Source organism: Cnephaeus nilssonii, assembly GCF_951640355.1.
Source record: "Cnephaeus nilssonii genome assembly, chromosome: 11".
NCBI lineage: Eukaryota > Metazoa > Chordata > Mammalia > Chiroptera > Vespertilionidae > Cnephaeus > Cnephaeus nilssonii.
The window spans coordinates 56404425-56430805 of NC_137082.1; the positions used below are offsets into that span (position 1 = coordinate 56404425).

Below are 26381 nucleotides of genomic sequence, written 5' to 3' on the forward strand. Positions count from 1 at the left end.
TAAAATTAATATTAATACAATTAGTTAATATGTAATTAAAAGTTATGTTGTTGGAAGAATGGCAAATTAATTGGACAAAATATATGTGTGGAGCTAGATGCATAAGTAAAGAACCAAAAACTATGGATGGGAATGAATTAACCAATAAGTGGTGCTGGGAAAATTATATGGGGGAGGGAATCATACTAGATCCTTAAGTCACATTTTATACACAAATAACTTCCAAATGAATTAAAGAGAAATATAAAGAAGCATAAAATTTAATGAGATGAATATTTAATCTTGGAATGCAAAGGACTTTTTAAGCATAAAAAAGGAGGCTTGACAACATACAAATGTTCAACTGAAATGTCAAAAATATTACATGCAAAATTAAGACAACTAGCAAAATAGGGAAATATTGAGGCACTATTACTATATTGTAAAAAATATTTAATATATATTTACTAAATTATGTTTGACTAAATGTTACTCATCTGAAATCATCAGGGAAAAACAAAGCCAATAATTTTAGATATATATAGTAAAAGGTAATACTAATACCTTATTGAAAATAACATGGTTTTGATTGTCCATTCATAATTTAGTATAATTTTATTTTCATTATACTTATAGAAGTTAAAATACACAGAAATAGGCTCATGTATTTTTTCATTTCTAGAAAATTAAGTTCCTTAAGATCAAAAGTGGTTATTCTATTTTATATTCTTCAACACAGATTCTCTGTGAATAGCTTAACTCAAATCACTTAGGTTTCTCTGTTCAATACATTACCTGTAGTTGCTGATATTACTTAAAAAAAAAAAACACCACCAAAAACTTGTAAAAATAATGTCATTCCCCTGACATGGAAAATAAACCACATAGAATATACTTAATAAAGAACTGATTTAACCCTGCTCAAGAGATAGAACTGAAAATGTTTTTTTCTAAATACTTTGCTTTAAATACCAATTTTAAAAATCTGGTGAGAAAATATGAATAGTGGCAAAAAAAAAAGATAAATGGGTACATTCAATGAGAATTTTTATTTCAATTATTCACAAAACAATATTATAATACTTTATAAAAATATGAAGTTTTAGGCTACCATTATTTATTTTAAAAAGTGTTTGTGCTATAAGATTGTTTTTGCCAACTTTTTTCTGGGGGCGCGGGGGGGGGGGGGGGGGGGTAAGGGTTAAGTTCCACAGTAAGATATTGAAGGTGAAAAGGTGTTGGGAGAAAAATCTTCAAATGTACAAAGCTGTTTATTTTTCTTGGCAAGTTAAAAATACATAACCATTTAAACTGAATACACAGTGAGTTAGTGTTATTTCCTTACTATACAACTGATATTATAAGGAACAGCTCCATTTAGTCAAAACCAAATGAATACCATCATCCTTTCCTGGCTTATTTTTCTGAACAGAATTAGTACATAAACATGTAATTTTATTACCCTTTTTTAAATGCTAGAAAAATTATACCATAGTTCACATGAGCCCTTTAAAAATCTGATGTCACAGGTTGCAGACATTAAGAGTAAAGGTGACTTGATGGCAGTCTTCACAGGAAGATCCTCTTGGAAGAGGGATTCAATGCTAAGCAGGTTACGTAAACATAAGAAACCACCACAATTTTTAGTACCAGAACTATTGCCAACTTGCATGAAGGTCATCTGTCACATTTTAAAATGGTTTGAATTTCCACATAGATACCATGGCACAGAATGTTAAATTTAATGATCAGGTAAGTGATGGTAGTTAAAAACTATATTCCTAAAATATGGGGACCTACTATATTGTTTTATTTAGAGTGTGACTATAAAAGAGTATTTTTAAAACATAAATACCAGACTTTTACTTTGTCAGATTCAGTTCCTTTGCTAGATCCTTAGGCCAATAATGCTGCTATTCAAATTCATATTTTGGAATGTCTGAGTTAGTTATACAAATCAGTCTTATTTTGTATATTTCACTTCTGTACTTTAAATGAGCAAAAACTGTCCCCCCTTCTCACCACTATTATTTTAAATAAGTTTTCCACTTTAAATCAACTAAATTATAAAAGGGTGAAAATTCATCACCATTAAGTATATTTTAAAAGTGAATATAGATTCAAACACGAATTTGAAAACTGGAGTTTTAAAAATGTTTTGCATAAAAGCTGTATCATTGGAATTAGTGGGAAGCCTTAACTTGTTATTTTGAGGCTATAACAGTCATTTAGTGTTTATGGTTAGATTAGTCTTACAGTCATATTTTACAACTCTTAATATCTCAAAAAATAGATGAGAAGCTTTGAGTGCCAGCAAAGCCATTTTGTCATTCCATAAATCAACATTAAACATAACATTCCATCCCTCTATCTGTAAAACTTTCACATTTTTCTTTTCGCATATTTCTTTTAAATACAATTCTTCTGTTAGTCTATATGCAACAAAGGCAAAAGTGCATTCAAGTCCCTGATCTAGTGATATTTTTACATTTGTGGCACCCATCACACCATAAGTACATGCTTAGTAATATCTCATAATACCTATTTAAATTCTGGGATTTTTTTTTTCATGCTATACTAAAGATTGGATATCTTGGATTGGATAGTACATTTTCAATTAAATATTGCCTTTAAAAAATCAATGCAAACTTATGAAAGATTAACTTACTTTGTAGTTACATTCATGATTCCAAACTGAGCTTTTCAGAAAATGATTTAAAGTGAAAAAGTTCTACTTTCCAGTTCCACAAGTTTGAATTTTAACAGGTGCACTATACTTTCAAATCCCACTGCTGTTGTCTAACACTTAACCAAGGTTTAGATGTTGCTTATATTCCTTTTTGCTTTTAAAAAACCTTGCTCATTTCCATGCAAGGGAGGCATATATTAAAACTGCATATTAACTTCAACTTACAAAAAAACGTTTGAGAATAATGAATGCGAGCAAATTTAAAAAATGGAATGGAATCATTTGGTCCCATTAAGTTCCTTGATTTTTAGATCTTATGGCATTACTGTTCATATCTCCCACGTTTTATCTATAATGATAAATTTCTCTTAAAAATTCTGAATGTGGGGAATAAAAGAAAGAAAGCAACTTATGAACAGTAGCCTTGTTGCTTTTCATTGCCATGCTATCACTCACATTGTCATCAATATCTTAGCTATACTTTCTTTGGACCCTGAAATAAGTTGAAAAATTCATCACTGGTACTTTAGAGTTTAACATTTAGAACACAAAAAAGTGGTTTTGTGCAACTATATCTGGAATTCCAGTTTACCGTTAAAAACATGCGGAGTGAAGATGATTTTCTTCTTTTGATTCCTGTAGGTGAGGAAGTCTATGTAAGTTTTTTACATTCTGGCAGGTTTGTGCATATAAAATAGGCTACTTGGATTATAAATTTTCCCCTGGCTGGTACTGTGGCTCGGTAGCAGTGAAGTAGTCCTCCAAGAAGGACTGGATATATTCAAAAGTTGGCCTTTCATCAGGTTCCTTCTTCCAACAAAGTTTCATTAAATCATGTAGAGATTCTGGACAGCCCTGAGGGCAAGGCATCCTATATCCCCGTTCCACCTGTTCCAGCACTTCACGGTTTACCATACCTAACACACAAGATTCAAACATTAAAAACCAATGATGCCTTAGAAGCATGAATAGACTGTTGAACCTCAGAGGGAAGGCAGGGGAGGGTGGGTGGGAAGAGATCAACCAATGAACTTGTATGCATATATGCATAACCCGTGGACACAGACAATGGAATGCTGAGGGCCTGGGGGTTGAGGGGAGGACAGAAGCAGGCTGGAAGAGGTTAATGGCGGGGGGGAGGGAAGGGGGAAGGAGGACCTATGTAATACTTTCAACAATAAAGATTTTTTTAAAAAAGAAAAAGAAAAAGACAACCAATGATGATTTATATGCATAATCCATGGACACAGACAATAGTGTGGTAAAGGTAGGGCTAGAAAGGGTCAATGGGAGAAAGAAAGGGACATCTCTAATACTTTCAACAATAAAGATAAATTAGAAAAGAAAAAGCTCTGGCCGGTTTTGCTCAGTGGATAGTGTCGGCCTGCAGCCTGAAGGGTCCTGGGTTCCATTCTAGTCAAGAACACATGCCCAGGTTTTAGGCTTGATCCCCAGTAGGGGGTGTGCAGGAGGCAGCCAATAGATGATTCTCTCTCATCATTAATGTTTCTATCTCTCCCTTCCTCTCTGAAATCAATAAAAATGTATTTTAAAAAAATGATGCCAACCACCACTAACATATAATGAACCTATTGTGGTAATTATTTCATAATATATATGTAGATCAAACCATTATGCTATATGACTTAAGTTTATATAGTGATGTATGTCAGTCATTTCTCAATCAAACTGGGGGGCGGGGGGGGGGGGGGGCGGCGGGAATAAAATAAATCCCTTAGCCACAAATTGATTCAAAGTATAGTAAGTTTACTTAGTGAAATTATTATTTTAAGAAATAAATAAATTACTTTTTTTCATTCCACAGTAAACCTTACTTTCAATACTAAAGCCTTCAAAAGCCTATCCCAAATGATTAATGAAAATTTAGGGTGGTGCCCTAACCAGTTTGGTTCAGTGGATAGAGCGTCGGCCTTCGGACTGAAAGGTCCCAGGTTCAATTCTAGTCAAGGGCATGTACCTTGGTTGCGGGCACATCCCCAGGGGGAGGTATGCAAGAGGCAGCTGATCGATGTTTCTCTCTCATCGATGTTTCTGACTCTCTATCCCTCTCCCTTCCTCTCTGTAAAAAAATCAATAAAATATATTTTAAAAATTATTTAAAAAAAAGAAAATTTAGGGTGGTACTTTGAGGTTCTGATATTAACAGTTACTAATTACCAATAAGGAACAGTGAGCAGTAGGATAGTGTTTAAAAGAACTTTCAGATAGAAATTCAGAAGAAAGCGTTTTAGTCCTGGTTTTGCCAAGTACACTTACTATGTAACTTTATATCAAAGTCACTTTCCTGTAACAGTTTCTTTAACATCACCTGTTTAACCTTCTTCAAGTTATTACACAGTTCCTTTCTTGTATTCCTTTGTAACCCCCCTACCTTCATCCACAGCTCACTCTGTTATCACAACTTGTAAGAAAGGGGCTGGGAGAGGGGGGTTGGGGAGGGCAAGATGAGCCAGGATATTAAAGATATGTTTATTATCTGAGAGAACAGTAGAGATAAATAGCCCTTTTGGAAAATACCCTAAGAGAGAAAGCTGAAGTCAAAGGGGGCAAACATCATGTGTTTGCCCTATCTCAAGGATTGTAACTTTCACAGGTTGCTATCCATCCAATGCCAAAATAGAGAGAGGGAGAGAAAAATAGAGAGACAATGAGAGAAGAAAAAAAGGCCTTCACCTTTACATTCTGCTTCTAATAATCTCCAATTAATCCACTAATGGGACAAACAAGAGCTAATAAAATGCAAGCTTACCTGGATATGGCACTCTGCCCTTGGTTACCAGTTCTGTCTGTAGAATTCCAAATGACCACACATCAGACTTTATTGTAAATCGACCATATAGTGCAGCCTCAGGAGCTGTCCATTTGATTGGAAATTTTGCACCTAAAACAGTATTGACATCTTGCTTAAGTAAATTGTTTTAAAAATCTATTTGTGTAAATAATGGCATAAGGAGGGCTAACTTTCTTTCTAACACTATCTTTATTGTATATGTCATCAGTTTTAAATTCTTCAAAAGTGCAAGATACACGGGAAACTTTTTTTAAATATTTAAAATGTGGAATCTAATGAACAAAATAAACTGATGAACAAAATAGATCCAGAGACATTGAAGCATGCAAAAGACTGATGAATTTCGGGGGTGGGACTGGGGGTTGGGAAGGATGGGGGAAGAGATAAACCAAAGAACTTATATGCATACTAGAGGCCCGGTGCATGAAATTCGTGCACTTGGGTGAAGGGGGTCCCCCAGCCTGACCTGTGCCCTCTCACAGTGCGGGAGCCCCATGATTGATCACCCCAATATATATAGAGGCCCGGTGCACAAAATTTGTGCATGCGGGGTGTGTGTGTGTGTGTGTGTGTGTGTGTGTAGGGTGTGTGTGTGTCACTCAGCCCAGCCTGCACCCTCTCCAATCTGGGATCCCTCTCACAATCCAGGACTGTTGGCTCCCAACCACTTGCCTGCCTGCCTTCCTGCCTGATCACCCCCTAACCACTCCCCTGCTAGCCTGATTGACACTTAACTGCTCCCCTGCTGGCCCGATTGCCCCCAACTGCCCTCCCCTGCAGGCCTGGTTGCTCCCAACTGCCCTCCTCTGCAGGCCTGATTGCTCCCAACTGCCCTCCCCTGCAGGCCTGGTTGCCCCTAACTGCCCTCCCCTGCTTGCCTGATCGCTGACAACTGCCCTCCTCTGCTGGCCATCTTGTGGCAGCCATCTTATCTTGTGTGTTAGAATGATGGTCAATTTGCATATTATATCTTTATTATATAGGATTATTATATAGGATAGGGCGACAATAGGTATTTTACATACTTCAGGTTATTTCTATATATATGTATATAGTGTTATAAAATAGTTATTTAGATGTTCAAACAGTAGATCAGTTTTCACTAGCACAATCACAAAAGGTTTCATTAGAAAGGGGGCAACTGCCCTGGCAAGTAGCTAAGTGGTTAGAGCCTCAGCCCACGCACTGAAGGGTCTCAGGCTCAATTCCTGTCAAAGGCACATACCTGCGTTACAGGTTCAATTCCCAGCCCTGGCCAGGTATCGTTGGGAGGCAACCAATCAATGTGTCTTTCTCACATCAATGTTTCTCTCTCTCTCTCTCTCTTTCTCCCTTCCCTCCCCCTTCCACTCTCTCTAAAATAAATTAATGGAAAAAAAAATCCTTAGGTGAGGATTAACAAACAAAATAATGATAATTTTACCTTGTCTTGCTGTATATTCATTGTCTTCAATTAACCTTGCTAAACCAAAATCTGCTATTTTGCACACAAGATTTTCTCCTACAAGAATATTAGCAGCCCGAAGATCTCGGTGAATATAGTTCATTCTTTCAATATATGCCATACCATCAGCAATCTTGGAAAGAGAAAAATAAAAAGACACATGATACAAAGGAAAGGAGGGATAAAACAATTTTGGTTAGTATTAAGTTAGATCACTGAAAAGTCATATATCTAGAAAGAAGATAACAGGGCATAATCTTGCAGATAACAGGAAAAAACAAAAAATACTATAATTGAGAAGGAGGAAGATAGGGAAGGAGAATGGGAGGTGGGGAGGAAAGGGGGGAAAGAGAAGGAGGAAGGAAAGGAGAAAGAACAGAGATGTATGTGGCCCACAAAGCCTAAAACATTTATCTGGTCCTTTCCAAAAACAGTTTGCCAACCTCTACTGTAGAATGTCCAAGAGCCTTGAACGCAGAGGTGTGGCATATGCTAATGTTTCACAAGACAGTTTCTTAGTATAAAGTTTCTCTAAACTTCATCAGATACTTGAGATTTCCAAAAATACTATTTCCTTAGGAACAGCCATCATTCACAGTCTGAAAATGTATCTGTTAAAATATAAATACATATAGCTCTGGCCAAGTGGCTCATTTGGTTAGAGCATCATCCCTTACACCAAAAGGTAGTGTGTTCGACTCCTGGTCAGGGCACATACCCAGGTTGTGTGTTCAATCCCTGGTTGGGGCGTGTATGGGAGGCAACCGATAGATGTTTCTCTCTCACAACGATGTTTCCTTCTCCCCGTTTCTCTAAAATCATTAAAAACAAACAAACAAACAAAAAACACATCCTTGGGTGAGGATTAAAAATATATACTATATAGATATATTTATGGATGCATTATGTTTCTGAAAGGCCATATGATTCAGGACAGAAGTGTTATGGTAGTTACATACTTAGTTCTAATACTAATACTACCTGAATTTTAAATAGCTCTGGTCTTCAGATACAACATTATCTATAACAAGGAGATAAGACTGGATTATCTCTAATATCTCTTCCAGCTCTTATATTTCATGATTTCATTATACAAACAATAGCATTCTATTAAAATTATTTTACATGTTTAATGCATACTTTTGATTCAAATGGATAATACAGGTATAATATACAAGTACCTGAGCAGCCATATCAACCAATTGTGGGAGCTTCAAATATTTTCCATCTCCCTCCTTCAGAAAATCTAATAAGCTCCCTGTAAGAGACAGAAAGATATTCATGGAAAATAAACAAATAAATCACATCACAGTACAAAAACTTCAGCTTTTCATTCTTTAATATTTTTTGTAGCTTGGAATTTCTGAATAATTATCTTTAAGACTCTAGAGGCTCTAAACTGAAATTTTATATAATTTTCTTGATAACGTAAGAAAAAAGAAAAATGAGATAATCTCACCAGATTATAGGCATTCCTTCCTTGCTTTGATCAAGATCAACAGTTCCAATTTTGGTTCAAAAAGTAGTATAGATACTTACATATTTTTAAGTCAGTCAGACTAAGAACTCAAAACAACTGGGAATATCTTGGGGTACTTAAAACTAAATCTAGGTGGCTCAGTTGATGTGGAAGTGTTAGTCCAACTACTCTCAATTTCAGCAGAAGATACGGAACAGCAAAGTATTATGAATAACAGCAGAGAGAAAAGCTAGAAATGAAAAGTCTAGCTGCTATTCCTCTATTACTGGTTTCAAATATACCATGTACCTCAATTTAATCAGGAGAAAATATCAGATAGACCTAAATTAAGAAACATTTTATAAAACAACTAGGAGCCCAGCGTGTGATTCGATATTGCACGGCGCTGCCCACCCTTGAATCGTTGTTCTGGCCCTGCCTCGCTCTCCGGGCCCCGCAGCAGCTGCGGCCACTGCCGGTCCGGCTCTGCCTCCCTCTCCGGCCCTTGAAGCAGCCATGGCTGCTACTGATCAGGACCTCCCCCAGTGCAGGCGCCACGGAGGCCCTGCCGCCCCACCCGATGCTGCGCGTACAACCTCCTCCTGTCCGATAGACCCATTATGGCGTCCCGGTTAATTAGCATATTTCTCTATTTTTATATATATATATATATATAGACTAGAGGCCTGATGCATGAAGATTCGTGCAAGAATGGGCCTTCCTTCCCCTGGCAGACGGCACCACCTCTGCTCTGGCCTGGAGCCGCCGGGATGGTGCAAAACGCTTGCGTCATCACCATGGCGACGATGCAAGCAACCCTCCCAGCCACTTGGCACCTGTGTATGCAAATTAACCTGCCATGTTTGTTGGGTTAATTTGCATACTCACTCCTGATTGGCTGGTGGGCGTCGTGAAGGTACGCTCAATTAGCATGTTACTCTTTTATTAGGTAGATGGTACCATTCTCTTAAATAATAACAATGTTATGAAAGACAGGATGAGGTACTCTCCAGATTAAAAACCAAAGAAAAATTACAACTAGAAGAAATTGGTGACTATGGATTTGACAATGGATCAGGGAAAAATTGCTGTAATTAAGAATATCACTTGGATGACTGGTGAAATCTTAAAATAGACTAGTATTAGATAATAGAATTGTATCCATGTTATAGTTCCTGAACTTTATCATTATAATGTAGTTATATAAGACAATGTTCTTGTCTGAAGGAGAAAAACACTGACATATTTAGAAGTAAAGGAAACATAATGTCTGCAATGTACTCTTCAAATAGTTGAGGAAAACCCTTTATTTTATATATTGATGATATATCTAGTTAACAATTGACAAATCTGGCTGAAATATATACAGGAATTCTTTGTATTATTTCTGCAACTTTTCTATAAGTTTAGAAGTATTCCAAAGGGAAAGTAAAATAAAACAAGGCAAAGAAAGCCCTTTCTATGTGACATGATTATAAAAGAAGGAAAATCATGGCTTAGTCTCATGTATAAAGTATCAAAGTAAAAATATATCTATATTTCTTCTGATCTGTCTACTTACTAAGGGGAACATGTTACTGTGTTTGACCATTTATCTGCCCATTCAAATTATTTACCAAGGGCCTACTACATGTGAGGCACTGTAAAAGGGTATAGGCAGTGATGGCAAACCTATGACACCCGTAGCCATTTCTGATGACACGTGGCCGCTGAGGCAGCCGCATGCCAAGGATGAAACATTTGCTGCTCCCGAGGATGAAACATTTGCGAAATAATGTTTTTTCCTCAAAGTGACACACTACCCGAGTTATGCTCAGTTTTTTGGCGAAGTTTGACACACCAAGCTCAAAAGGTTGCCCATCACTGGTATAGAGGATATAAAGATAAGTAAGTCATGGTCTCTGCCCTTGAAAACATATTGATCTAGTATGAAAGTATAGTATATAGATCTATAAAATATATGCAAACAAATATAGTAGAGTAGGAGTTATACAAGTTATTGTAACTACTACAGTAGCGGCACAGTAGATATAGTTAATTCTACAGACAAGTTAGAAAAGGCTTCACAGAGAAGATGCATCTTAAAGGAAAAATGGGGACAAACAGGGAATTCCAAGAGGGAATAACAGGTACAAAGTCTTTAATGCATAAAACAGTACAGTAGGTTCAGGGAACTGAAAACAGTCCTTCCTATGCAAGAACACAGAGCCCAAAGATGAGAATGAGGCTGCAAAAGGAAAGAGTCAGAACCAAGTGTATAGAAAGAAGGCAGAAGATAGTTCTTTGATCAATACACTAAGTAGGACATCATTCAGTGTAACAATAGATAAGTGCTAAAATATTTTGTGCAAAAGCTGCAGAGCATAGAAATCTGGGATTGGAATTTGTATCATTGTGACAATTCTTGTTCTCTGATCTTTAACCAATCACAAAAATACCCAATCCCCTTAAAATGTTTCTTATATCCATTTATCATAGAATGTTTTGGATCTTATTAGTGGTCCATAACTTTTTCTGCCCCATAAGTTATTTTGAGAATCTGATGAAAACTATGAACTCTTTCCAGAAAACATACATAAGTTATGCAAAAATTGACACATAATAACTTCAGAAAAAGTTCATGGACCCGAAAGCTCATTCACAACTCTGACAGTAAGTACTCAATAAATAGTGAAATCAATTGAAAGCCATTCTTAAGCTTGTCTAATATACCCCTCTCTAGGCTTATTTCCAACTAGTTTCTTCTACTATTTCTGTACTTTTCACTAGCTATTTCTCATTTCCTCAATCCTCTTAGCTCTGCCCTTTACACATCCATATCCTTCATAACCATAAAGGGCAAGTCAGGACTTGTCTTTTCTACTAATTTTTCTCAATTTATTCCAGCCTGTATAATCTCTTCCTCAATTTCTATTATATTTACTGAAATTTATTATGCATTGGCCTGTAGCTTCACTTGTTTATAGTAAACTGTTACTTTTATGCTGAAAATTAACTCTTCAGAAGTCTAGGTTTTTTTCTCTCCAAATTTAATCTACCATATAATAAATAGCAGAGTGCCTTATATATTAGGAGCATTCAATACATTCTGGATGTTAATAACTTCTAGAGTAGTTTGAATGAAAAGATTGCAGAGGGTATAATGATCATGGCACACTGGACTATTAGTGGAAGGCTCCTAAACCCAACTTAAGTACAGTCTGAAGGAAGTACAGGTGATGGACTGGTCAAGAGATAAGGAAACCAAATTCCAGGTGAACAAAATAACATGAACAAACTCATGGAAACAAGAAGCAATAAGAAGACCCTTCTGGCTAGAAAAGTGGATTTATGTGAAAGCACTTGAGGCAATGTGTTTGGATGGATTATAGAGGGCCAACTGCAAGATGGTGAATTACAGAATTTTAAAAAAATAGAAGGGATATTTGTGACCTTACATTTTAAATCTCCCATCTAGAAATAATCCTAACCCAGCAACCTAACAACAAGACTTCTACCATGCTTCCCCCAATAAAATAATTCTTGAAATCAATATACAAAGCTAATGGACCATTAGCTTTAACAATATTCTTAAACTATCAATATCTTGATTTAAACCCTCCTCTTTGTTGTCTTCTCTTTCCTTTCTAGTTCATCTAATGCACTCTAAAATGGGATATTTGGCAGTGGTTTGCAGGAGAGCTTCCTTCCAAAAAGTGCCATGTGCTTTGGGGCTTTAGGTATGTCTTGGCTATCAATTAGTAGGCGATGTAAGTTATTTTAAACTTTTGTTTCTTCTATCCTTTTTAGGGGGAAACATTTCCTATAGCAAATGTGTAGCTTGTAGTTGACCCTGTCACCACTAGATGGAACTACATTGTTGGTCAAGATGGACTACTGGAGAGGGATGACATAATAATCAGTGTTAATATTATGAATGAGTGACTCATTAAAGAGTTAAAAAATGTAGATAAAATTCAAGAAGGTAAAACGGGAGCCTATCAACATATTTTATGACTGGCTTTTCTTCTAAAGCACATTAGGCAAAGGGAAAAGGAGGGAAGAGCAACAACTTTCCCTTGTTTTTAATCCTGGCCCTAACCAACCCTGAACTAAAGATCCCATCTTGGGGTTTGGGAAAATGGAGACATTTCAGCTGACAGTACTGAAAAAAGAATGTTTCTAGATGCCTGAGTATGAAGGTTATGCTTATATTAAAATGAAATAAAATTAATTTCTTTGATTTAGTATCAAAGATATAAATATCTTTCTGATTTTTTACTAATACTTTCTTTTTCATTTTCCTAGCTATTCCATTTCCTTTGGTCACATGAAATTAAGGACTATTTTACTTTCAAAATAAATTCAGCCTACTTATTTTCCTTTTAAACTTTGTACTATCCTTTGGAATAACAAAATGTCAGATTTTTTTTTCTTTTCAAATGTCTACATAAAAATCTCAAATTAGAAAACACTATACAATAAAAATTTGTATGCATAAAAAAACTGAAGACTTGTTTCTAAAAAATGTATTAACATGGATAATAAGAGACTTATATACACATACCTTTTGACATAAATTCAGTGACGATATAAATTGGCTCTTCAGAAACAACAGCATATAGTGGAACAAGTTTATCATGTCTTAATTTTTTCATTATCTGAGCCTCTTGAAGAAAAGCTTCCGGCATCATTGTACCTGGTTTTAGTGTTTTGATTGCTACTTTTGTGGTTCCATTCCATGTTCCTAGAGAAACAACACTTTTACTATTTTGATCTATATTTGAAAGAAATTCTTAGCAAACTTCAATGAGCAACAGTGACTTAAAGTATTTCAAAATATCTTATCATAAATTGTGGCATTTTTATCTATGGCAAAACAATTACAAAAAAACACACAAAAGTTCAGGCTTCTTACCCATCCATACTTCACCAAAACATCCTTGTCCTAGTTTAACTTCTAGTCGCAAAGATTCTCGAGGGATTTCCCAAGCATCTTTTGCTAGACCTTGAGTCTGGGGTTTCACAGTTGGACATACAGTTGTTAACTTATGGCATAAACCATCAGCATGTTCTAGATAAATGAATAAACTATACTGTAAAATGAATTACTTACAAAAAATAAGTTACATGTAATGTATCGTTTTAAAAAGTTGAATTTATAGAAAACAAAAAATATAATGTCCTATCAGGTTTTTAAATAAAAACACAAAAAGGAATTGTATGTAAAAAGCAAAACACACAAGAAATAAAACATTTTATTAATTACATTTAAAAAGTTATGTATTGAATACTTATGTCCCAGCTATTGTGCTAATTCAGCAACTTACAGATATCTCATATAAATGAGTCTTGGAAAATTCATCAACACTCTCAAGGTCACCCAGTAAGTAAATGATGGAGATCGGATTCAAACCCAGGGTCTGGCTGCCTCCAAAGTTCTACTTTTGACTACTCTGCTTTATTTCTTTCCAAAAAGAATGCTACCATTAACTGTTATTTCTAAAAACCACTAATATAAAAAGCACACCAAAAATCAAGGGAAAACTTCTTTTAGGAAACTAATTTTTATATAAGGGAGACACAAAAACAGGGAGTCCCAAATTCATAATGGCTTGACTTGTGAATCCTGCTTATGCAATCTTTCTTATTGTAAATAAGACATGCTCCTTCCCATTCTCAACAAGTAACCATGCAAACCGACATGCTAACAATTGCAATTACAACTGATGCCACTGTTTGGCAACATGTTTGACCAATGTCAACATTGAAGGATGACTTGATAAACTCAGTTTGCAGCTAACTGTTACTGAAGAAGAAATTGCCATAGAAACTTCCCCTCCCCTAGCATTAATCATTTAAAGACTTTCAGATGCATTCAAGTATCAAATTGACAATGAAAATTTTTGAGATAGACTAATATTAAATACCTTTCAAAGGTCCTTGAAAAACTGAAGAATGATATAGGTTAATTTTTCAGGAAAAGAAAAATGCATCTTCACTAGATTTATTTAATAAATAAATCTCACTGTGTTTATACTTTCAGGAAGTCTTATGTAGTCCATCTCATGCAGAAGAAGGTAAACTAAAAGGATATCTGATACCACTTTTTATTTTACGATTTTAGCTTACCTTCTTTTTTTAAAAAAAATATGATCTTATTGGTTTTAGAGAGAGGAATAAGAAGATGGATCCATCAACTGCCTCCCGCATGCCCCCTACTGGGGACCGAGCCCATAACCCAGGCATGTGCTCTGACCAGGAATCAAACCAGCGACCTCTCTGTGCATGAGACAACACTCAACCAACTGAGCCACAGCGGCCAGGGCTGCTTTACCTTCTTAATAAGTGTCCCTAAATAAAATATTTGTTTTTGCCTTTTTATTTATTGTCAAAATCTATCTTCATTTTTAGCTGTCATGAAATGGAACTCCAATGTAAACACTATACCAGTAAAATATAAAGACTCAAATGACGATAATCTGATTTTAGCACATCATCCAAGAACCCAATTCAGGTAATAAGTATTATCTGTTCCTCCTTTTAAAATTAGAAAACAAAAGACATCCAGTGAACACATATTATGTGTAAAGGAACATGCTAAACCTTAAGAACATGAAGATATGGATTCTGTCCTCATAAAATACAACATGAAGAAATAATTTTCACCTTTGAAATATTACATACCTGTGTAGTGTTTAACCAATTTTTGCAGAGTTTCAAATTGTGCTCTAGTTGTTATATAGTATCCACCATTGTCAAGTTTCCTAATTTTGTAGTGTTTCACATTGTCACCCCTTACTTCATCCCAATCACGAATAGAAAGGGAATAAGCACCTGGTGGAGCAGGAAGAAATGAAACCTTTTGCTATATCTTTCTCAAAATACAGCCTAAGAAGATTTTTATACTTATATCAACATAACAATATTCATACCTTTAGTAGTTTCACTTTCTCTTACTAAGAAAATACCTCGTTGATTCCCAGGATTCAGAAGTAATCTTTCAGCATCTTTCCTCCCCATTTTGCCAAAATACCATCTGGAAAAAAATAGTGTTCTGAGTTAGAAAGGTGTTAAGGGTAAGAAAAATTATACATAAGTATTACTAAGAATGGAATAAGATAGGGTGGATGACAAAAAACAGCTACAGAACACAGCTTGAAAATATAGTAAAATACAATAAAAAAATTTTATTAGATAGGACTATTACAAATATTACTGTCAGAATATACTCTGTCATAGTATTTCCATGTATTGACTATTTACATGTATTGACTATTTCTGTGACTCATGTGGAGTTTAGTCTCTTAAACTCCACATGAGTCACAGAAACTGTAAATGAAGAAGGAAATACCATAATGGCAGACAGAGCCTTTCAATCAGTGACAGATGGAAATACTAAGACCATAGTAGGAAGAATAAAAGTAGTTCTCTGGCAATAATGTGATCATCTGTATTCAGTAACGTGCAAGTAAACCATATCGAAATTAGGAACTCTAAATTAGTGTAGACATTACAGTCTCTGCCATGAATGATTTCAGAATAGTGGAGAAAAAGACAAAAGAACAAAACAATGTAACAACTGCCAAAGCAGGACAGTTATGGAGACAAATTACATATCATTAATAAAAGCAAACAAACACTGGCAGAATACCTACTATGTGCAATACCTACTGTGTTGTTAAGTGTTGTGATATAAAAATGAAGTAGCATTTATGGATGCAAGATAAACTTGGTTTGACCTAAAAGTGATGTCATTGAAGGTGAACTTTTTAAAAGTAGACAGAACTCCCAGATATCCTCTAGCAGGCTTCCAAAATTTAACATTATGCCTTGTACATTTCTCTTTCCCTGTGTGTGCATCCCCCTCGCCCCCTGAACTTATTGAGAGTAAGTGGCAAACATGCTGAATCATTACCCTAAATCCTTCAGGGTATACTTTCTAAAAGACAAGGATTCTCTCCTACATAGGAGCAAGCACCTAAGTCAATAAATTAACACTGATATAATACTACAAACTGAGGTAAATTTTTGGAGAGAATGCTCAGAATACAAAAAAGGTTAATATAATTTTTAAGTGAAAAGATAAAGGCATAACAATACAGTATTAATGCAGATTCATTTATAATCCTACTCGAAGCAAGTACTATGGCATTAATTATTAATTTTTAAGTAACATTTCCTATTAATATGTTACATTAGCTGTATTAAGACTGATATGTAATTGTGTGTGTGTAAAGTTGTGGCTAAGAAGAATGTGCATTAAAACATTTTAAAAATCAAAACAATTAATAAAATATGAAGTAGTGCCATACTCTTCTGCCTGAATGGAATCTGCAGGGGCTACATAATTGCTAGGGATATAGCCATTCTTTCCTGTAGCAATTGATCTTGCTTCCCACCAGTCTCCTTCCCTGCAACACATAAAATAACAGTTACCACAAGGTAGACTACCGCTTAAGATAGATGTACTACAGTGTTGTCTTGTAGCTGAAGGTACATTTTTTAAATTATGCATTCATGTGATCAACTCAAAGGATAATATTTAAAAATAGGTTATATGAATTAAGGGAATAAAGCTGAGCAAAAGCACAATTACATTTCTGCTTCAAACCAAAACAAAAAAAATTACACTTTTAGTTGAAAGGTCACCTTTTTACATTAGTCTTTCAACCTAAAACAATAAACTATACTGATAAGACAATTTGGAAGGTAAATCTCTCAAATTATTCATTTTTGATTAAATGTTCTATAAAATTCCCCCATTTGAGATGTGCAATTTAGTGGGTTTTAATATACTCAGAGTTGTACAACCATACCACAATCAATCTTAGAATATTTCCATTACCCCAAAAAGAAACCCCATATCCATTAAGAGTCATCCTCCCATCCCTCTTCTGTCCCACCCCCACCAATGCCAACCACTAATCCACTTTCTGTTTTTATGGATATACCTATTGTGGGCATTTCATATATATGCAATCGTACAATATATGATCTTTTTGACTGGCTTCTTTCACGTAGCATAATCTTTACAAGGTTCACCTATGTTATGGCATGTATCAGCAGCTCATTCTTTTTTATTTCTTTTTAACAGTGCACAAAATTATGATCTTCTTTTTTAGTCATTTTAGGGGGGGAATCAGGACACTCTACAACTCCTGTAGCCAAAATCTTGGCAATAACAACAAAAAATTTAATTCTTAGAATATATACAAAAATATTATCCATAAATATGCAAGTAAGACTATAAGCAATTCACAACACAAGAACTATACATAATTTGGAAAACATAAGCCTTGACTTTTCCAAAATTAATGTGGAAGAAGCAAATATTATCAGTCTCTAGTGAGCAAGATACAAAAATGGGTTCCACTACTAAAAATTAAATGCATGTTTTGCTTTAACGGAGAGAAATACTGAAAGTATTTTATTTAAACTGAAATTTTGTAAATACTTGAGGTACATTTACTTTGTAGAAAACGAAGTGGAAAATCCTTTGGTAATTCAAATACTTATAAATTCATATACTTGGTTTGTAGTTTCCTGCTAACCATTCACTGATTCATTCAAACATTTATTGAATACCTTCTTAAGTGACAGACTTTATGAAAGGGTATGCTGAAAACAGGAGTAAAAAGATAGTCCTTACACTCAAGAAACTCAGTCTAGAGTAGAATTTCTCAACCTCAGCACTACTGACTTTTTAGGCTAGATCACTCTTTGTTGTGGGGGCATGTCCTATGCATTGTAGGATCCTAGGATGCTGAGCAATATCCCTGGACTCTCCTCACTAGATGACAGCAGTAACAAACTGACTGTAACAACCAAAAATGTCTCCAGACATTGCCAAGTGTGCCCTGGATGATTTTGCCACAGGTTGACAACCACTGGCCTAAAAGAATGATAAGCAAGTGATAAGTTATAATTCCAAATTGCAATGGCAGCTATGATTTAGGTTTGCAATAGGATGCTCTATAAACATTTAAGAAAGACTCTTGATCCAGCAGGAGGTAGGTACTGGGCCAGGCAGGAGAGAAGAATGTCAGGACAGGCTTCCTTGAGAAAGGACACAGGAATAAACATTTTGAAGGATGAGTTGGGTTGGCCAGATAAAGAAGGGGGACAGGGAATGGAGAAATCACATTCCAGGGGAAAAAATCATATATGTGAAGGCCTGGAGAAGGTGAGAAACCACAGTATATTCAGATAATTGCAAGTAATTCAACATGGCTAGGCAGTGCAGTGAGAAAGGGAAAGAAGCTCAATGAATAATGCCTAATATTATTGTTATTTTTCTTTTATCCTGGTGGCAACTGGTAACTATTAAAATATTTTAAAGCAGAGAGACATGAACATATTTTATGTTCTGGAATAATAACTGGTAGCAAATGAGAATAAGGATGGAAGAAAACATGACTGGAAGCAAAAAGAGCATAAATAAATATTTTAAGAAGTTACAAAGTGGCTGCTATGCTAGCTAATGAAATTATGGAATCTATTTTCCATAACTAGCATTGGATTTTCTATGGTGGGCCACTAAATGACAAAAAGTCTAAGAGTCACATAAGGAAAAAGCCACTTAATTTGGTCAGTTGGGATTGCAGGGGTTCCTTACCTGGCCTTTTTCCTTTTTGTAAGGAGAAACAGACAATACATTTAAATCATCTAGTACTTATAGATAAATACTAGTAGGAGTATAGAATTCTCTTTATAAAGATTTTTTAAAGTAATGTACTTATATATACTCCCTCACTCTTCATTCAAATCTCTACTGTTTATGGCAGAACCACAGCAGCACAATTCGTAGAAGTAATAACTTCTGGCTACATCGGTAGTATTCTGCCACGTGTCTAAAGAAAACAAATGCATTGTCCAACCGAACGGGCAGAGATCCATACCCCACCACTCCCATCTCGGAATCATTAACTAGCTTAGTGGTTTCAATGTAAAGACTAGGTGACTGTCAGTATTTCTCATTCGTAACACTTACGTATTGTTAATTATTTGAAATCTTTCACCCTTCTTAAATGAAAGGTCTTCTGTAGTTCTAGCTTCATAATCATATAAGGCCACAAATATAGTAACACCACCTATTGGAGGAAAAGAAGACCAAGGTAAATTATATAGATAAGTTAACAGAAGAGAAATTAAAAATCATTGCCAGCAAAAAGGCTTAAGCATAGTTTTTTTTTTTTTCCTGGTCTCCAGAATCTATTTTTTAAAGTTGAAAATTGGGAAGCTGGCATTTTCAAATTAATAAGATACTCTCTTAAGGCCTTCTATGGAAGTACTATACTCTACAAATTTTAAAATTCAGACCCAGAGACACAAATTTAATTTTGATTCTCTGGCTTGAAAGACAAAGTTCAAATCACTTCTTTGGCAGAAAAAGCATCAAACTACAGGCATTGATTATCTAAATTTCTTATAAACAATGAGTGAACATTTCGATCCTTAAAACTAATCATTAACAGTAATAACTAAAGTTTTAGTAAGATAATTTATTATGTTTAACATTCAAATATAAAAATGACATGTTTTTCTTAGCAATTAAATTGTATGGCTGATATGACTTATAAATTTCAAAAATAACTATGTCTTATATAGCATTGTGTGCAGATGCTTAAGAGATTAGCACACTGCAACAGCCAAACTATTATCTGCAAACAAAACAAATAAACAGATTATTTCATTTATCTAGCTTCCAATCATATAATACTACCCTTTTTACGTGTCTACCTAAGGTCTAACAAGCATTTAAAACTTATTAGTTACAAAAACAAAGGTGTTGATTTTTCTCCTCTAACCTGTTACCTGAGTCTTCCCTACCTAAGCAAATGGCATTACTAACCTACCAGGTACTCAAGACAAGTGGTTCTACCTCTAAAATATCTACTTTCTTTTCCATTTCTACTGCTGCCACCCTAATCCAAGCCCTTGTTCCTTCTCACTGGGACTTCTGGGACTATTGAGAGTAGCAGCCTCCTAACTCATTGTGTATCAGCTTCCCTACAGCTTCCAGAATGAGTTTCTTTTAAAAGGCAATTCAGTCATCATAATCCTTAACTGAAATGTCTTCAATAGCTTCTTTCTGGCTTTGAATAAGACCCAAACTTCTTACCAGTCTACAAGGTCCTGAGTAATCCTGACACTTTAATCCCAAATCTTACAATTCCACCCTGTTCATATGGGCCTCCTTACTACTCTTCAAAAACTGCCAAGTCCATGTGTACCTCCTAAACTTTGCAGAAAGCTCTTTCCCCAGTCCTGCATAGGTTTAGATCATTCTCAATAATAAAACCTCAGCTCAAATAATTTCTTCTCAAGATGCCATTCCTTGGTCATCTAAAAGGCCTTCACCAATGTTCTGGTTAGTTCTTTCATAGCATTGGAGAACTGTTAATCACACTTAATAGTTGTTTATATAACTACTGTCCAACCCTTTAGGGCAGAAACCTTGTTTCTCTCACAACTCTCTATAACTGGCATACAGACACTCCATATTTATTAATAAATTAATATCCATGAACAAACTATTTCACATATATAAACTGCTTTAGGTCACTAAATTATGTCTTAAAGTTATCAACATTTACTTTAATCATTAATCCTGAAGATAATTAAAATTTTTGCTGATGACTGATAAATACCATCATGGCCATCTGTTACTGAAGTACTTAGAGTTAGAGGGCTGGAATTAGATTATAATTTACTTTTTGAGGTCCATAACTCCCCACAGGAACAGTCTAATAGAATTAGTGTATGGCAGCCCTCTGGTCACTATTATTGGTTCAGAAGCAAGCAGACTGAAAGGACAAATTTATAGTCCATGCTTGTAGAAGAGAGTCCTCTTTTGTCCCCATTGGTTGTTAGTAAGTACACATGTTGCTCAATTTGATGCTGGCAACTGTTTTGTCATAAGTCTAAAGATAAAGTGGATAATCCAAGGGCCGAAGGAGAGAGATCAAAGAAACTTGAGTTGTTGTTGACATGAAGGAATCCTGGAGTTCATCCTACCTTTTAAGCCAGCTATGTTTTGTTACTCAAGGGAAAAGCATCCTAATATGGGATCATAAAATAACTCTCTCTTTTTAAAGTTTCTGACTACTTTTTTTTTTTTTTAGGGCATTTCTGGCTCCATTAAAGGTTGTCAGCTCTCACTTCTTGCTGTTCTCTGAAAGGATATTATGATATAAATAATAAATGGAGTTCTAGAATAGGACATTAAATCTGGGCTCTCTCTGCTTATTATCTTTGACTCTAAAAAAAATCATTTAAACTCTGAGCCTCAGAATTTTTCTCTTTTAAATCACTAGTACCTAATAGAAAAACTGTATTATCATCACCATTTTGCCATTTAATTGACATTTAAGTACAGTGGAACATTGGTTCTTGAACTAATTTGCATACATGTTCAACAAGTGATTTGTTCTAAGACCGAATCATTTTCTCCCATTAGAAATAATGTAAACTGAATTAATCCGTTCCAGACCCCTAAATGACTCAATTTTATTTAACCTTTCTTATATATAATACAATGTCTAATGTACTGTTTAATCTATAAACACTTCTTAAATTTATTGAACCATCCCTACTATCCTTAAATGAATTTTTAATATAACACTGACTCCAAAATGCTATCACTGGCTGTTTTTCGTTTATTCAATCAATCAACAACAGTTTTTCTATCTATTCAATTGCTTGTGACTGTTTTTTGTGAGCACTTTCACAACCTTAGCAACATAAATACTCTTGATGGCCTTTATGTTTTAAAATTGTGTTAATCATTCATTTCTCCAACAACAAAAGCATGCTCTCTGTTGCCTGAGGGACGCTTTTGTCATGCTGAGGTATGAGCATAAAAGGGTTATCAGGTTGAAAACTGAAGTTTTGGTCAACAACTGAGACATTTCTTCTGTGAACAACTTGGTGGAGAATCGCACTGTTCAAGATGGGAGATGTTCTAGAAACGAGGTTTGACCGTAATTATTAATAGAGCACTTTACAATCCTGAGAAATTGCAACATTCTTGAGGGAGAGGTATGTTTTTAAAATTTATTTTTCAATTACAGTTGACATAGTTTTAGGTGTACAACATAGTGATTAGACATTTATATATCTCATGAAGTGATCACCCCAGTTAAGTTTAGTATGCATCTGACACCATACATAATTATGACTATATTCCCTATATTTTACATTGTTTTAAATCTTTATATCCTCAGTGCCAGCCACACAGTAGGCATCTAGTAACTTGAAAAATGAATTAATGAAATTCTTAATGGTGTAACCTAGTACATAATCACTATCAGTTTATTACCAGATTTCCCAAAAAGATATCCATGTATACAATAACACTTTAATTTTTATGTTAAGAGACTTTAATTTTAACAAACATTTAAAAAGTCAACCAGTAAATTATTTTTCTTACAGCAGGCAAACCTTATGCACGTATTGCCCAAGGTCATATTCTCAAACTTACAACAGAATTGTCCATTTAAATCTCACCTGTTAAACCAGCAGGATATGAACTTGGCACCACTGAGAATGAGGAAGATGCTCCTCCAAAAGGTGTCACCCCTGAGGATCCTCCAAATGGTGTCATGGAAAGACTGCTAAAATTAACAGATGTTCCCTTTGCTGAAGATGATGGTGTTGCTGGAGTGTGTTCTGTTCCATAATGGCTTACACTTGTACTCACAGGTTCTGGAGTGTTTTCTGTTCTATATTTAATTGCTGGACTTTTATTCTCTTTACTTTTAATGCAGCCCATTATAAAATCTACAAAAGAAATAAGGTAAATACTTTGAGAAGCACTTAACATTAAAGGATATGTCAAAAAGATGCAATTCAAAAGTTAACTTTAAACAGAGCATTTTTCACCTGCAAAAAGTAACATTAAAAAAAATAAATAAATAAAAACCAGACAGCTAAAGATGATGTCTCTTCCCCTCATTATCTGCTAAGGCATTATTCCAATTATGTCATTCTCCAACGCAACCACTTTTAATGGTCCAATGAAAACATGCCTCAATGAACAGGGAAAATCATGGGCTCTCAAGCCAGAGAGACCCAAGTTTGAATCTTGGCCTTCTACTTACTAGTGGAGTCATTTAGATATGTTGCTTAACCTCTCTGGACCTCAGTTACTTGAAAAAGAAGGATAATAATATCACCTACTTCATAAGGTTTTCTGAGGAGTAACTCGTTTATTACAAGTTCTAGATAGCATCTGACACATAGTAGGTACTAGCAAATACTGGTTATACACCAACCTAAACCAGCAGTATGTAACAGAAATATCATCTGAGTCACAATATAAATTTTCTAGGAGCCACATTAAAAATAATAAAAAGAAACAGGTAAAATTTTAATAAATTTTATTTAACCCAATACATCTAAAATATAATTATTTCAACATATCAATATACAAGTTTTTAATGAGATGTTTCATGTGGGTTTGTGTGCTAAATCTTAGAATCTTGTATGTATTTTAAACTTACAGTACATCTCAATTTGGGCCAGGCACCATAGCTGTATGTAGCTATAGGACAGTGAAGCTCCACATCTTTCACATCTTTCCCTTCTTTATTGACAGACACTGCCCCAATGCTTACCCAATTTGACCCCAATCTATCCTTCCAACTTCATCTCCTATTTTTTTTTCAAAAATTTATTTTTATTGATTTCAGAGAAGGGAGAAGGAGAGGGAGGGAGGGAGGGAGGAACAGCAATTGGTTGCCTCCTGTACTCGCCCAGAAGGGGGATGAACTCGAAACCTGGTATGTGCCGACTGGGAATCAAATCCACCACCCTTTGGTGTACGGTACAATGCTCCAACCAACAGCTACATTGGCCAGGGCTTGAGAAGATTTTTCTATAGAGCCACGTTGGCCAGGGCTTGGGAAGATTCTATATGAACTCTCGCCTTATTCCTTTTTTTGGGGGGTGGGGGAATGGGGGGGGGGCTTACTGGCCTAATTCCCACCCTACCTCCAAATTACTGGCAATACATTTCTTAAAAGCAAGAATTACTCGTTTCTTATACACTATACAGCCTATCAATGTGACATACATATAGTAGGTTTATTAATATTACAAAATCTGCATTATTTTTTTCCCACTTCCTGGAAAGGCAATAATGGAGATTTCATTAATTCACTAACATTTTTTTAAATCTTTATTGTTCAGATTATTACAGATGTTCCTTTTTTCTCCCCCCATAGCTCCCCTCCACTGGGTTCCCACCCCACCCCAGGCCCTCGCCCCTCCACTGTCCTCGTCCAATCTCTTCCCCCTGAGAATTGTCAGTATGCTCTCTTTCCATGCCCCTGATTCTATTATATTCACCAGTTTATTCTGGTCATCAGATTTTTTATTCATTTGATTTTTAGATTCACTTGATAGATATGTATTTGTTGTCACTTTGTTGTTCATAATTTTTTATCTTTACCTTTTTCTTCTTCCTCTTCTTAGAGAATACCCTTCAGCATTTCATAGAATACTGGTTTGGTGGTGCCGAACTCCTTTAGCTTTTTCTTGTCTGTGAAGCTCTTTATCTGACCTTCAATTCTGAATGTCAGCTTGGCTGGGTAGAGTACTCTTGGTCGTAGGTTCTTGCTATTCATCACTTTGAATATTTCTTGCCACTCCCTTCTGGCCTGCATAGTTTCTGTTGAGAAATCAGCTGATAGTCGTATGGGTACTCCCTTGTATGTAACTGTTTTTCTCTTGCTGCTTTTAAGATTCTCTCTTTGTCTTTTGCCCTTGGCATTTTAATTATAATGTGTCATGGTGTGGTCCTCTTTGGATTCCTCTTGTTTGGGGTTCTCTGCACTTCCTGGACTTGTAAGTCTATTTCTTTCACCAGGTAGGGGAAGTTTTCTGTCATTATTTCTTCAAATAGGTTTTCAATATCTTGCTCTCTCTCTTCTTCTAGCATCCCCATAATTCAGATGTTGGTACGTTTGAAGTTGTCCCAGAGGCTCCTTACACTATCTTCATATTTTTGGATTCTTTTTTCTTTTTGCTTTTCCGGTTGGGTGTTTTTTGCTTCTTTGTATTTCAAATCTTTGACTTATTTCTTGGGATCCTCTGGTCTACTGCTGAATTTCTGTATATTATTCTTTCTTTCAGACAGTGTATGCTTAATTTCTGACTGGTCCTTTTCTATGTTTTTTGGCATTCTCATTAAGATCCTTGACGGTCTCATTAAGTTCCTCGGAGGTTTCTAGAAGATTCTTGAGTAACCTTATAACTGTGGTTTTGAACTCTATATCCAGTAGTTTGCTTTCCTCCATTTCTTTCATTTGTGACATGTTTCTTTGTCTCCGCATTTTGGCTGCTTCCCTGTGTTGATAGAGTGGCCTTGTGTGGTAGGTGTCCTATAGGGCCCAGTGGCTCAGCCTCCCCAATCACCTGAGGTGGACACTCTTGGTGCACCCCTTTGTGGGCTGGGTGCACAGTCTTGTTGTAGTTAAGCCTTGATTGCTGTTGGTATCACTGAGAGGAATTGACCTCCAGGCCAATTGGCTGTGAGTAGCCACTTTGTCTAAAATGGAAGAACTGCTGTGCTGGAGACACCCTTATGGGGCAGGACTTGCTTCAGTGGGGCTTTGGTGCTCACTGAGTCTGACTCTTGAGTGTGTCACTTATGGATGTGAGGAGTTGCAATCTGGTATCGTCTCACACTGACCACTAGGTACACTGGCTCGTGGATCTCCAAGGAGGTGCAAAGTCAACCACTGCCTGAGGCCATCCAGCAGGAGCTACAGCGAGATCTGCAGATTTCTCCTCTTTGTTTGGGGCTTGGAAGTTTTGGAGCTCTCTGACCCAGCTGCAGTTTGTTAGGTTAGGCTGCGAAAGGACAGGCCATTCAAATACAAAAGCTGCTGCGCACAGCTTGGGTGGGGTTATAAATGGGGTGGGGTCTCAGGGAGTCACCAGGGCAGAGCAAACAGCGATGGCTGCCAGTCAGCTGTCTCCGTATCTCAGCGTCTCCGCGCCCCACACCCCC

General features: G+C 35.8%; 1 protein-coding gene across 2 annotated transcripts in view; it reads right to left on the minus strand.

Annotated features, from left to right (window-relative positions):
- Positions 1–297: 297 nt before the first annotated feature.
- Positions 298–26381, minus strand: part of YES1 (YES proto-oncogene 1, Src family tyrosine kinase) — a 47288-nt gene continuing 21204 nt past the window's right edge. For both annotated transcript variants that reach the window (XM_079783674.1, XM_079783675.1), the window contains exons 2-12: positions 22874–23146; positions 19356–19455; positions 16678–16776; positions 15298–15401; positions 15050–15199; positions 13281–13436; positions 12930–13109; positions 8106–8182; positions 6904–7057; positions 5439–5570; positions 298–3585 (exon numbers count right to left, since the gene is read on the minus strand). In XM_079783674.1, coding sequence (XP_079639800.1) covers positions 3377–3585; positions 5439–5570; positions 6904–7057; positions 8106–8182; positions 12930–13109; positions 13281–13436; positions 15050–15199; positions 15298–15401; positions 16678–16776; positions 19356–19455; positions 22874–23138 — 1626 coding nt within the window. In that variant the 5' untranslated portion in view covers positions 23139–23146 and the 3' untranslated portion in view covers positions 298–3376. The remainder of the gene's footprint in view (positions 3586–5438; positions 5571–6903; positions 7058–8105; positions 8183–12929; positions 13110–13280; positions 13437–15049; positions 15200–15297; positions 15402–16677; positions 16777–19355; positions 19456–22873; positions 23147–26381) is intronic.